The sequence below is a fragment of the Magnolia sinica genome, chromosome 5 (genome assembly GCF_029962835.1).
Source record: "Magnolia sinica isolate HGM2019 chromosome 5, MsV1, whole genome shotgun sequence".
Taxonomy (NCBI): domain Eukaryota; kingdom Viridiplantae; phylum Streptophyta; class Magnoliopsida; order Magnoliales; family Magnoliaceae; genus Magnolia; species Magnolia sinica.
The window spans coordinates 13,899,822-13,913,475 of NC_080577.1; the positions used below are offsets into that span (position 1 = coordinate 13,899,822).

Consider the following 13,654-nt stretch of genomic DNA (forward strand, 5'->3'; position numbering starts at 1 on the left):
TTTCACCCTCAAAAGAGAAATGAGCGACCGCACTTGATGGATGGACTGGATTTCATGCACTTTATAATGTCCTACCCCATACACCACGTTGTAGAATGTGCTTCTTCAACTAACTTTGCATGGAGGCCTTAGAAAACGCCTATATATATATATATATATATATATATATATATATATATATATATATATATATATATATATATATATATATAAGAGCGTCTCTGGTTAAACAGGCTGACCTGGGCCCAGATGGACCGCTTTGGAACAGACCCCAATGAAAAATGGCGGTCTCAGATTCAAGTTTTTAAATACTGCTACTCTCTCTCTCTCTCTCATGTAGTTTCAACATGAGCTCAAGGGTTCAAGTTCCTATTGTGGTGAAAAATCACTGTGGTGTAAGTGCATGTGTGTAGGATGTGAGTGCACGTGTTAGAAAAAAAAAAAAGAAAAAAAGAGCTATACAGTAGAAAAGACACAACCACCCAAAAACCTCCGAATTCATAAAGTGGCTCAAATGACGGTTGCCCGAAATAATCCCTATGTGATATATGGCCTAAATCTGATGCAAATGTACATTGGAGGCTTATGTTTCCTCAAATCCCTATTCACATAAGCAGCTAGAGTGAGTAATAGCATTTCTTTGGGGGCTCTTCTTTTCTTTTACTTTTTTGAAACTATAGATTAGAAATGATGACATATGTAAACCTTCTCATCGATCCATTTGTTTCACGCCAACATGTTGCATGTGAGACCGTCTGATCTTACCAACTTTTACATCCATCCACTAATTAATTAATTAAGAAATTAACTAACTATAGTTTCAAAAAAGGTCTCTTTTTCTAATTGAACTTCGTAATTATAGACAGTTGTTAATTTCAAAATTATCACTAGTCTTGGAGTATAATTAACTACTTTCATTGTCTGGGCCTGGGTCTGGTTCATTGTAGAACAGGCCAGATAGGACCCATTTAAAAAATGGGTCTAGGTCAGGTCTGGTTGAGTTGTTTGGGAGGTACCAAGCCCGGTCTATTTAGTATTCTGGTTGAACTTTTGGGAAGGGTCCAACTTTTAGACCTGGACCCATCGAGTCCAACTGAACCATTTGCACCCTAAGAACAGATGGAAAACGAGTTGGAATAGGATGTTGCATTGCATAATAGTTGTCTGTTGTTCTCTATTGTAAGAGACCCTTATGCATAGTGAAAACATTAAAATCATCTTCCGTGGTGTAGCCTCACGTTAATATAACCGTGTAAATCCTTTTCAAATTATGTGCTTTTTCATCTCTGCTCATTCTTCTCAATGGGTCCGGGGATTGAAGTAAAGTGCGCATTAGCTACCTTGGTTGAACATCTCTATTACCTGAATCACGTAGCTGGTATACTCTGATCAATCATGCAATTAGGCTAATATCTGTCTTCAACACACATACAGAGAGAGAGAGGCTAAAAAAATTGGTTGTACATGCAGAAAGGTTGTCCCATGAAAATGGGATGCCCCGAGAATCAGGTCAATCCAACCATCGGGTGACACAGACCATAGAAACAATGAACAACCACCCAAAAAACTCACACTCGGTTGGGGGTGTGTGCATCTAATGGTTGGATCAACCTGATTTTTGGCGCATGTCATTTTCATGGGACAACCTTGTTGGACAAGCTACACTTCGCTTCATACAAACACCTTGGTGGGCCTCACACGCCAACTAATTGGATCTGCAACTAGTTGTGTGTAAGCATTTCACATACCCACAAATAAGGCCAGTGATGGATGATTTTGGGCCATAATGTTTTAGCATATGTTAGGCTTGGGCCTGGAATGTTAGACCATGGGACAGGGCCAAGCATGATATTCATGAAAGTTACAGAATCTGCGAGGTTGCGTGTGATCGGTGTGGTTTTGGTTTCTTTACTCTGGGCCATCCATTGTAGGTGCAAGAGATAGATGATCTAGACTCACTAAACACTTGGCCCAGTGTATTCAGCCTTTTCTTTGTGATAATTAGCCAAAATGTAAAGCATAAAACAATATATGTAAACACATTTCCGGACAAGAAAAGGAACTGTTCCACCTGCAGCAAGGAACATCTGAACCTTGTGTTACAAGAAAATCATCTGCAGGTAGGGGGTTGCAAATGGGTTGGGCTGGTTTTGGCTGGGCATTTAAGCCCATATGCACAATTCCTAGATCAACACCCCTAAAGCATCCGCGCCCAAGACTGGCTAAGAATACAAATGTAACCTAATCAAATGAACAAGTAGGGCCACACTAGGTTAGACTGTCCTATTGGTCTTTTATGTGTCCACGCCTAGGGGTGGCTCAATCAGTAATGGGCCCACGAAATTGCATGTCAGGTGGGGTTGCAACTTGGGTGGGTCAGGTTAGATCCAGGGTCAAACCTGGTTTAACTCGTTGACCCGAATGATGAATAAAAAAAAAACATAAAGATATCTATTCTATACATTCAATCCCTTTCCTAGAAATAAAGGAAAGAGGTAAAAGTTCAAGCCAGACGAACCTTAAGAGGAGTCATCCCAAGAAGAAAATAGTACGATTCTCACTAAGCGTATTTTCGCAGTATAAAAATGTGGCCTTGTATTCAGCATTAAAAAATATACAGAAAATATAGGGAGAAGAAGAGAGTATGTCTGTTTTGAGAATAGTATATATACAGAGGGAAAATGAGCAGAGACTGAAGGCAAAACCTTCTTCCCTCTGCTCATCCTCCACCCCTCTGCTTATGGAACAGAGCTTAGATTTCTTTGCTCTTTACAGCATAACCCTACAACTCCTTACGAAGTCATTAGAGAAATTAACATGTACGCTCCACAGGCTTCTTAGCTCCGGGAACCCGATCTCAAGCCATGGCTTAGCAGGGCCGCCGAAATGTATGACATGAGCAGCTTCTAGCATTTTCCGGTCAGTGGCTGGGGGTTGATAGCCCAACCCAGACACGTGCCACGAAGGGTCGATAGGGTGCACGTTACCATTGAATGCCATTAAGGCAGGCGGCAACGCCCCTAGACGCCACAGGGAGAAGCCTGAATCTAGATTCTACAAGGCAGATAGTCGGCTTTTAGTGATGATGTTTTCCAGAATCGAAAATATGACCAAGTATTGAAACATAAAGAGATCTTAGGGCGATATTCCCACATAGAAACACAATGAGTTGGAAGGATCATAAACAATCTCAATGGACCGAGCTAACTGAGTCCAGTGGCAGGTGCATCCACATGGTCCTTATGAAACAATCAATGTAGCCCCACTTGGTCCTCAACCAATTGAACAATCGATGGTAGCCAGCTAGATGTTGTCGTGATCAGGACTACCCATTTGATGGGCCTCACCAATTGAACAATCCTAATCATTCAACTGGTTGTGTGCATATGAATGTTTGAAGAAAAAGAGCGAAGGTCTGCATCACCCTATCAGAGCAATTGAGCTATCCACACCTCCAAGGTCGGTCCGCTGCGTTAATGATCTAGATGTGGGACTGGATGAAATGTTGGACAATCAAGTTTTATAGTAAATGTACAAATGCTGCATTTGGAGATCGTTCTTGGAGGTGATGATAGTTTATACTCAAGAGTCATCTGTACTGTACAAATGCTGCATTTGGAGATCATTCTTGGAGGTGATGATAGTTTATACTCAAGAGTCATCTGTACTGTACAAATGCTGCATTTGGAGATCATTCTTGGAGGTGATGATAGTTTATACTCCCGAGTCATCTGTACTGTACAAATGCTGCATTTGGAGATTGTTCTTGGAGGTGATGATAGTTTATACTCAGAGTAATCTGTACTGTACAAATGCTGCATTTGGAGATCGCTCTTGACTGCCCAATTAGATTGTTGGTTACAGAAAATGATCATTTGAATTTCAGTTGGACATTGGGGATTGACAAGCATGTCCGCTGATCGAGTGACCTGACAGAGATAGCCTGAATCTGCATCTAAAAACTGGAAATTGAAACAATGAGAGGGAGGAAATGGTTGGTATGAGGGGACTTACAAGTTTGAGCCAGTGATGGTATGTCTGTGTGATGTTGGACCTCCTCCATGCCTGGAGATCGAACACGTTCATCCCATACAACCATGCACACCGGTCACCATCAAATTCAGATGAAATAACCGAATTCGAGAAATTCAAATAATCCGCAAACCTTCTCCCAAGGCAATAGCTCTGCTCTCCTTCTCCACCCCACCAGCTAACTGCTCCGTTAACTTTTCCATCAAGATCCATGGCCCAAAGAGGTGATAAATCATGCTGGACTACAACATCATCGTCCAAGAAGATTATCTTGTTGAGCTCTGGAAATATCTGTGGCCCATGGAAAATGCTAAGATAGATCAATTATCAATACAGAAAGGATAAATACAGAGTTAGATGGAGCATTGCTGGGCCAAATGGACTGTTCATCTGGAGCCCACATGTTGTTGATGCAAATCACTCATATGGTGAATGGGAGATGCCTTGAGAAAATCCCTCATCTGATGACTCTGACCCAATGCGTTGGCCCATTAGATCTGGACCATTCAAAATGTCATCGATTGGATCATCCGATGGGATATATTAGAGCACCGCACCCCCCCCCCCCAAACAAAAAAAATAAAATTGTAGGGTACCAAAGAAATGAAGCTTACAATGGTAAAATGAACGAGTCTACAATTTACCTCAGGAAGATAAATCCTCATATAATTCATGAGCGAAAGGCAGCTCGGCCTAAGGGCCTCCAATTTTCTGTAATCTCCACCGTCCAAACGTTTGCCATCTTCCTTGCGATAGTAATAATGCTCCCGAATGGCACGATGAGTCTCCACCAATGCCATAACCCCAACGTTCACTTGGATGGGCCAATCATACTGGTGCAAGCCCTTGACCTCCACCACGGCCGGCGCAGCCCGGTTGAGAGCAAACCAAGCATGCATTGCCGTGTATGTCTTCTTATCCGTGATTACATGAAACACCATCCTCTCCGGATGGCCTGAGTTCCTCACTGCAGATGAAACCACAACAGAAGCTGCTAGTACATTATCGGTGAGGATAGCCAAGTGAACGTAGGAGGCGTCCGTGAGCCTTGAGATGGAATCCGGAGACGGGAGCCGCGACCGAGCCAATGCATTGACGGAGTACTCCTCAGCGAGGCTGAGGCTGAGGCAGTGCAAGCTTTTCGGGACTCCAATGGAGGCCAAGTGACGATAGATCGATCCCTGAAGACGGGCAGATCTGACCTTGCGATCCATCATCAGTAGCTGTAGCAAAGGGAGCGGTTTTGTCATCACTAAGTATAACTGTATAGTAATTGGTCTGTATGTACTTTGAACCGTATAAAGCAAGTAGAGGAACAACTAGTAACAGTAGCTGAACGATGAGATTGGAATAATGCTGTGCCGAGTTAAAGCAAAACGTGTCCTCTCCACCCGGAGCCGGGAGCTCCATAATGTATATGTGAAATCCAATCCGTCCATCAGCTGAACCGGCCCATTTTAGGTTATAAGCTACAAAATCATGCAGAAATAAATCTCAAGTATGCCACGCCAAAGGAAAAAAAAACGTGAGTAGAGACGTCCACTGCTGAAATCTTCCACGCGCTCAATGTAATGTTTATGTGAAATCCAAGCCGTTCATAAGGTGAGTACATGGAGGATTAAGGAAACATCCAAATCCCTGATTTATTCGAAACTTCGATGGGTTCTAGGAAGATTTCAATGGAGTACATCCTATCATAATCCTCTAATCACTGTGGTGTGGCCTACTTAAGTTTTGAACGTGTCTTAATTCTGAAATCAACGCTTACGATGATATATCACAAATGATGACCGGAATGGATTTCACCTAAACATCAAGGTGGACCCCACGGGCGCTTATGTCGCACCAGCTGCTTCCGTCCGCGTCAGTAAAAATTGGACGAATCGCTTGTGAAGCGAATGTATAAACCCCGAGCGAATCGCAGTAGCATTAATGATATTGTGGTGCGAAAAATAAAAGCTGTCATTTCATGGTACATGTGTGTGATGGATAAAGACGAGTAAGAAGAGATAAGCGAGAACATGGTGCGATGATGCGAGTTGGGGCTTTTGAGCGAGGAGGAATCAGCAACCGGTACTGCACGACAAATAGGTGTATGCCCACCTGATTCCAACAAGCCCGTACATGTGGGGCCTATGCTTCGGACACCCAATGATCTGATAGACCTTATCCTGGATAGTGGATGCCAAAACCATATTGAGAATTGGAAAGTCCCAACCCTTTGATATTCATGGCCCACAAATTGTATGATAAAGATAGTAGATTGTGAAGAAAGGCCAAGATCTTCAGAAACAGGAGATGACTTGTCGTATCCTTCAACAGTAGGGTCCATCGGTCAACGGCACAGATGATTACCGTATAAAGTGCACACATGTACCCCAAAAAGGCTCCCCTAGGAAAATAATAAGCGTAGTTGTTGGTCCAGGTCCGGACGCGATGATGGACCTCCCCTTTCTTGGGACCAGTTTACTAGTATGCTGCACATGAATAGCCCCGGATGCAAATGAACCGTCATCCTCTGCTACACCTGTATCACGCAGCCTGTAAAATACAAAAGTTTGTGGGGCTCACAATGTTGTATATGTAAAATTTACTCTGTACATCAGCTTGTATGCTCCATTCAACCAGATCCGCAATACAGGTGGTAACACCATAATGAACAACGGGGATGAGATGCCGACCTTAGGCTTCCGAGTACTACAAAATCATCATATATATTTGAACTAGTGCATACGGATGTCTGGGGTCTTTCACCAATTATGTCTTTCTCTGGACTACGATATTATGTTATATTCATTGATGATTTCACCCGTTACACCTGAATTTACTTTTTGCATAGTCACAAATGCTTGAAAAATTCAAAATATTTCATTCTATGGTAGACATTCAATTTGGAGTAAAAATTCAAACTCTCCACTCTGACTCAGGGGGAGAGTATCTCTCCACCAATTTTCGTACATATCTTCAGAATCATACGATTAATCATCAGACCACTTATTCTGATACTCCACAACAGGATGGGGTGGCTGAACGTAAAAATCGTCATATTGTTGAAATTGCAAATACCTTAATGACAGCTATGAGTGTTTCTCGTTCCTTCTGGGCGGAAGCTATGATGCATTCAGTCTACTTGATTAATCGGTTGCCAACCACAGTTCTGAATAGTAAATCTCCTTACTTTGTTCTCACCGGTTCTCTTCCTACATATTCCACATTTTATGTTTTTGGTTGTGTATGTTATATTCATCTGGCATCACGTGAACGTAACAAACTTTCTCCAAAATCAGTAAAATGTATGTATTCGGGATTTGGAGAAACTCAGAAGGGTTTTCGTTGCTATGATCCAGTCTTTCGTCGTGTACGGGTATCACGACATGTTGTTTTTCTTGAGCATATTGCCTTCCATTCATCTGGTCCTCCTTCGCCTATACCAGACTCTCCTGGTCTTACTATTTTTCCTGACATTCCAGTTGCATCGAGTCCACCTTCTTGTCCATTGCAGGTTTATTTATGACGACCACGTATAGATCTATCACCTACTACTCTCCCTACTGTACCTGTAACCGATCCAAATCCTATCTTGGTACGTCGTTCCACTCGTGAACATCGACAGCCTGATCGTTTGATATACTCTATGACTGTCATTAATACTAATCTGAATACTATATCTATTCCTACTTCATATCATCAAGCAACCAGTCATGATTGTTAGAAGAAAGCTATGACAGAAGAACTTGCAGCATTAGATGATAACCATACATGGGACATTGTTACTCGACCTCCTGACCACCAATTAATTTGCAGTAAATGGATTTATTCTGTGAATCTCATACATGGGACATTGTTACTCGACCTCCTGACCACCAATTAATTGGCAGTAAATGAATTTATTCTGTGAAACTCAAATCTGACGGATCATTAGATCGATACAAAACTCAGTTTGTCGCTCAGGGATACAAACATGAACACAGAATTGATTATGATGAGACATTCGCTCCTGTGGCCAAGATGAAAACTGTTCGCACTCTTCTGGCAGTTTCATCATTTCGCTCTTGGCCTCTCACTCAGATGGATGTGAAAAATGCTTTTCTTCATGAAGACCTCCAAGAAACAGTATATTTGAAACCTCATCCTGATTCTTTAATCCCTGCCGATAAAGTCTGTCACCTGAAGAAAGCTCTATACGGTCTCAAACAGGCCCCTCGGGCATAGTTTCAATGTTTTCATGATGTTGTTATAGGAGCTGGCTTTACTCAAAGTGGTCATGATTCATCCTTATTCTTACGCACTTCTGATCATGAAATATCATTATTATCGTTTATGTTAATGACCTACTTCTGACTAGTAGGGATGATACTGACATCTCGGCATTAAAGGACGTTCTGAAGTCATCCTTCAATATGAAAGATCTGAGTCATCTAACATACCTATCTTGGACTTGAATTTTTGCGTTCTATACGTAAAATCCTTGTCAGTCAGCATAAATATGTCAAGGATCTTCTCGCCCTGGCTTCCTTAATGGATCACAAGATAGTTCAGACTCCCTTGGAACTTAACGTTCAATATGACCGTGACGATAGTGTACTCCTTGCAGATCCCATATTATACCGCCGTTTGGTTGAAAGTCTAATTTACTTAACAATGACTCGTCTTAATATTGCGTATGCAATCTAAGTTGTCAGCCAATTTCTTTTTGCTCCTCGAACTCTTCATATGACTGCAGTATTGCGCATCTTACGGTACATATGTGGAACTCTAAATCGATTTCTGTTCTTCTCCTCCACGGTCTCTCTGGATCTTCGTACTTATTCAGATGCTGACTGAACCGGTTGTACTCTCACCCGCAGATCTACCACTGGCTACTGTATTTTTCTTGGCACTTCTCTCATATCTTGGAAGTGTAAGAAGTAGGTCATTGTTTCCAAATCAAGCACGGAAGCCGAGTATAGAGTAATATCAACAGCTTGTAGTGAGATTATCTGGTTACACGGACTTCTTTCTAACTTGGGCGTTCATCTACAAGATCCTACTCCACTCCATGTAAATAATCTGAGTGCCATTCAGATTGCCTCAAATCTGGTTTTCCATGAATAGACAAAGCATATTGAAGTTGACTGTCACTTCATCCGCGAGAAGTTTCAGTCTTGGCTCATTTCGCTACCACTCTTCCCATGATCAGATTACTGACATTCTCACGAAGTCCCTCACTTCTGCATGCCACTCATTTTTAGTTAGCAAACTCTTATTTCTCAATGACCCGCATTAGTTTGAGGAGGGATGTTAGACAGGCCACATGTCTTGCCTTGTATAGCCGATTCTATAGATAGACAATGTATAAATAGAAGATTTTGTATTTATCATTTTACCTTGTATAGTCGTTGTAAAACTCTATAAATTCAATCCTTCAGGGTTGTCTCAATACAGAAAAGCAAAGGAGAATCATTTTCCTTAAAGCCTTCATTGTTTTGCCTTGTTTACAATTTGTGGGGCCACCATGGTGTGTATCAATGAATAATATATATATATATATATATATATATATATATATAATAAGCCTGTGCCAAATTTACACTACTCCCATTACTTGGTGTACCCATGAGAATCTTATGGGGTTAAAAAATCGTGATCGATGGATGGAGTAAGTAGATTTACATATAAAACAGGGTGGACGCCAGAGAGCTCGGTGGCTTTTGGCAGCTACATATTAAAATGGGTGTTGTAGACGATTCGGAACCCAACTAATTAAACATTCCAAACATAAACATGAGAGTGGAACAAGTACGGTAGATGTCCTGATTACTGCGAACTACAATTTTAGAGGTTTTACCTGTCTCATTTCTTACTTTTTTGGAGCGACAATTTAGTATTTAGGTGGTATGAATCCAGACTTGTTTTAGTAATGTAGCTTGTTGACTTGAAAGAATATAGAAGAAGTAGAAAAGAGGAGGTACCATTGACTTTGTCTTGGAAACGAAGGTCCTGATATCGTCTTGGTTAGACGTAACGTCTGCAACGAGATCGTTGAAGGACCCAAGAGAAGCATCTGCTCCTTTTGCATCTCCAGCTTCTTCTTTGGCTTCCACAACAGCTCTCCTCAATTCCTCCGCCAGTCTCTGAGACAATGGAAGACAAAAATCAACCGTTAAAATGGCAATCCACCACTTGTGATGCCTGTTCATTTCTGCATGATGGTCCACGCGCATATGAAAGGGATAATTGGAACACATCATTAAAAAGGACTGATGAACGGTCTCCACAATTCCTTCCTGCCTGCCAGGCTGGAACGTGTGCAGCTCTTCTATTTGATGCGTGACGAGGAAATGACATTCCTTTAGGGGGTCGTTTGTATGCATATAAAGACCTTAAGTTGTAAAGGGATTACAGGTGTTGTTTAAATGTATGTATTTGCCAGTAAAGCTTTCACGGCTGTAAACAAATTATAGATTTTAGCTGTAATATGATACTAATAAAAAGTTATGTTTAATATTACATGTAGTATTTGCTACTCGAAAGGCATTATACATGTTAGAACATAATGGTTAATATAAACTCATAGGATGTGGGGCCCAGTGCAATGTGTATATGTGTATGGTACATCCAATCCATCCATAATGTACTTCCCTTGATGCTTTCTTGTCTCTAAAAATCAGCTCTTCCATTGCCAAATGGATCACAAGGAGGAAGGCCGGGAGGTTAACCATTAAAAACTTTTAAATTACATTTGCGGCCACTGTGATGTGATGGATGGAAGACATCCAACCCATTTAGTGTATATATGATTTAATGCTTTCTTAGGGCTTTTAAAAATTTTAAAAAAAAAAATTCTTTCTCATGTGATTTGCAGATTTTAGAAAGTTTATCACCCAAGCTCTATAATATAAATACCTACTTTATTCATTGTAAACACTTTACCCGCTACCCAAACACGCCGTGGATTTACTTGTAATTATATTACCATTTAAAACCAACTCTTGTTAGGTATAATGTGTTTACAACCGAAGACTAGATGTCTTCACCGCATTCACTCCACGGCCACATGAGTAGATTATCCGACGATTCGAACCATCCACCATTCCGTTACTTTCATAATGGCCCATGGTCCAATAATTAAGCTTTAAGAATAATCACGACCGTTGATTTTTAAAGTTGAATGTGATCCTTTGAAATATCCACTTCAACGTTCTCCATTCATCTAACCTTAATAATGATCAGATAATCATCTGTCCAGATTAATTTTCTTAAAGTGACTTGTAAAGAATAGAAGCCAGAATGTGGGCAGTATCGATCATCAGAAATACTCAACATGTAGGACCCAATGGGGGTGAGGCAGATGTTAATGATCTTGTCTCGCGACATACGCAAAACGAACAAAGTTAAAATTATCCTATTTAAAAGGAAAGGGAAAAAAAAAACCAAAAATACAACTTGCCAGGTGGCAGAGAATCACGAAACACAAGTCCCTATGAATGAACTACGGGAGAATCCTAAATACGCGTAGTCGACAGATCTATTTTTTTCTCTCAATTGAGAAAATCGAAACCCAGCGTGGGATTGCTTCGCCTTTTCTGCTGCATTTGAAAATACCCTTTCACGTGAAATACAACCCGATTTCACGCCACAAAAGGATATTTTAGTCATTTTATGTAACAACCGGACGACTCCACGTGATCCCGCTGTCTCTGTTACTTCCCACTTTTAACAATTCACCGCTTTTAGTTTTTATAGACACTTGGAAAATGTCGAAAATGCCCTTAATGACAGAATTTGCCAACCGTGAAAAAGGCGGATATCATATAAGTAAAAGAGACATACTTAGATACTCCGGCAGAGTGTGACGGATGATACGCAGGCAGTTCGAAATTTACTGAGAAAATGCATACGTGGTATACAAACCGTCCAAATTACTGGTAACAGTTTATACCTATCCCGAACCAAAAATTAGTCATCTTTGATTACCTAGCCATTAGATTATTGGACATTTATTGGACGGTCATGAATGAAACAAACCAATGGTCTTATCTCAAAAAATCTGACACGTGTACAATTTCCAATTGCCTGCATATCAAGCGTCATACGCAACCAGAGTATCAAATAACTCCCAGAGAAAAAAAACTCGAGCTTACCAATGACGTATCGCTTCCGCTGAAAAACCCAGGCCCAAATCTCCACCCTATACAATCTGCAAGGCCAAGACAAATAAAAAAAAATCTCAACAAACGTACGAAAAAGGCAAAATGAATTGATATCAGCACCCACCCTGGCTAATAAATGCAACCAATCTATCTATGTACGGTAAACCGAACGGTACAACTTAGTTCCGTTATCTTACCAAAAGCAGAAGGGTGGGGTGTAAACATTCGTTGTCAAACCAAAGGCATTTCTAAATTTTATTTTACAAGAGAAATGCAACACCGAAAAAGAAAGGGCAAAAAGGTAATGATACCGAAAGTGCGAACTTACTGATGGTAGACGAGCATTTACTGGCGCCGTCGAGCGCAAGGAACGCAGCTCTGATGAAGAGAAAGGGCAAAAGGACCCCCAGGATTAAAACGGTGGGCAAAACGGATCGGTAAGAAAATCGGCGATTCGACGGGCCCCTTACCTTCATCACCTCCCAAAAGCAACTCCCGCCGTTCGATATCTCTACTCTCTTCGCCCCTGGTAAAATGTAAACTCGCATGTTTATTCTCACCCACTCCTACAAACCCTAAATCGCGACGATTCAGATCCCACCGATATATTGAACTATTCTTCCCCTTGAAATATCGGATCTTCTACTTTACGGAATTTCCTCTTTTTTTTCTTCAAGAAGATTCTCATCTCACTAAAAGATCAGCAATCTGAATTCCAACTCTCATTAAGGCGATTTAATTCCCGATCCCTGCAAGATCTTCAGATCATTCTCTAATCAGAAAAGCTCCCCCTCTCCATTCCAGAGATGTACAGTCCTGAAATTTCCTGAAATTTTAAAATCACGAACATACAGCAAGGAAAAAAAAAAAAATAGGCAGAACCACATTTACCTGGAAAGAAGAAGGATTTGGAGCCCCTGTCCAGCTTCCTCTGCATTTTCGCTGCTGGAATTCGACGACTGTGATTTCACCGATCGAATCGTTCAGGGACAGTTCGATTGATTTCCTCTCCCGCTTCAAGAAGGCAACTTCTCTTCCGAAATTGAAACGAACAAAAAGGCATAAACCGGTGCCGCGTTGAAAGCCGCAGCAGAAAGCATATATATTTGCTCGGATACAGAGTGAGGAGATTACGAGAAAGCCCCCTTTTATTCTCGTAATTGCGATTGTGGCCTACGCACTCGGTATATTCACCGACAAATCGCGAAAGTGACTTGCAAAATGCTTTTTTTCCCCTTCTTATAGACCGATGTAGTGTGTATGGTAGCTCACTGTATCGTATCGGTTCATATGTATATTTTGCGGAACAGATCCGATACCGTTTTCTTGATTAGTTACATGATGTTACCTTATTTGCTCGACTTACTGCTGGAAATGACACGTGCAGAGGAAATGCCGTGTAGGCCTACCATGTGTGTGGTCTGTATCACATTCACATCGTCCATCAGGTGTGCCTTTTAATGGTAGGTTGTAGGGCCAAAAATTAAACA

The 13,654-nt window shown here is 41.2% G+C and overlaps 1 protein-coding gene across 3 annotated transcripts; it reads right to left on the reverse strand.

Annotated features, from left to right (window-relative positions):
- Positions 1-2,532: 2,532 nt before the first annotated feature.
- LOC131245503 (probable galacturonosyltransferase 15) lies at positions 2,533-13,357 on the reverse strand. Of its 3 annotated transcripts, none has more exons than XM_058245021.1 (7): positions 13,056-13,357; positions 12,493-12,913; positions 12,156-12,211; positions 9,984-10,145; positions 4,677-5,255; positions 4,015-4,323; positions 2,533-3,054 (listed from the first exon to the last, which is right to left on the reverse strand). In XM_058245021.1, exons 2-7 carry the CDS (start codon positions 12,710-12,712, stop codon positions 2,770-2,772), a joined length of 1,611 nt encoding a protein of 536 aa, XP_058101004.1. In that variant the 5' UTR covers positions 12,713-12,913; positions 13,056-13,357; the 3' UTR covers positions 2,533-2,769. The 3 variants fall into 3 exon arrangements, with proteins under 3 accessions (XP_058101004.1, XP_058101002.1, XP_058101003.1); XM_058245019.1 differs by having other exon boundaries at positions 12,493-12,980; XM_058245020.1 differs by having other exon boundaries at positions 12,493-12,990.
- Positions 13,358-13,654: the final 297 nt, after the last annotated feature.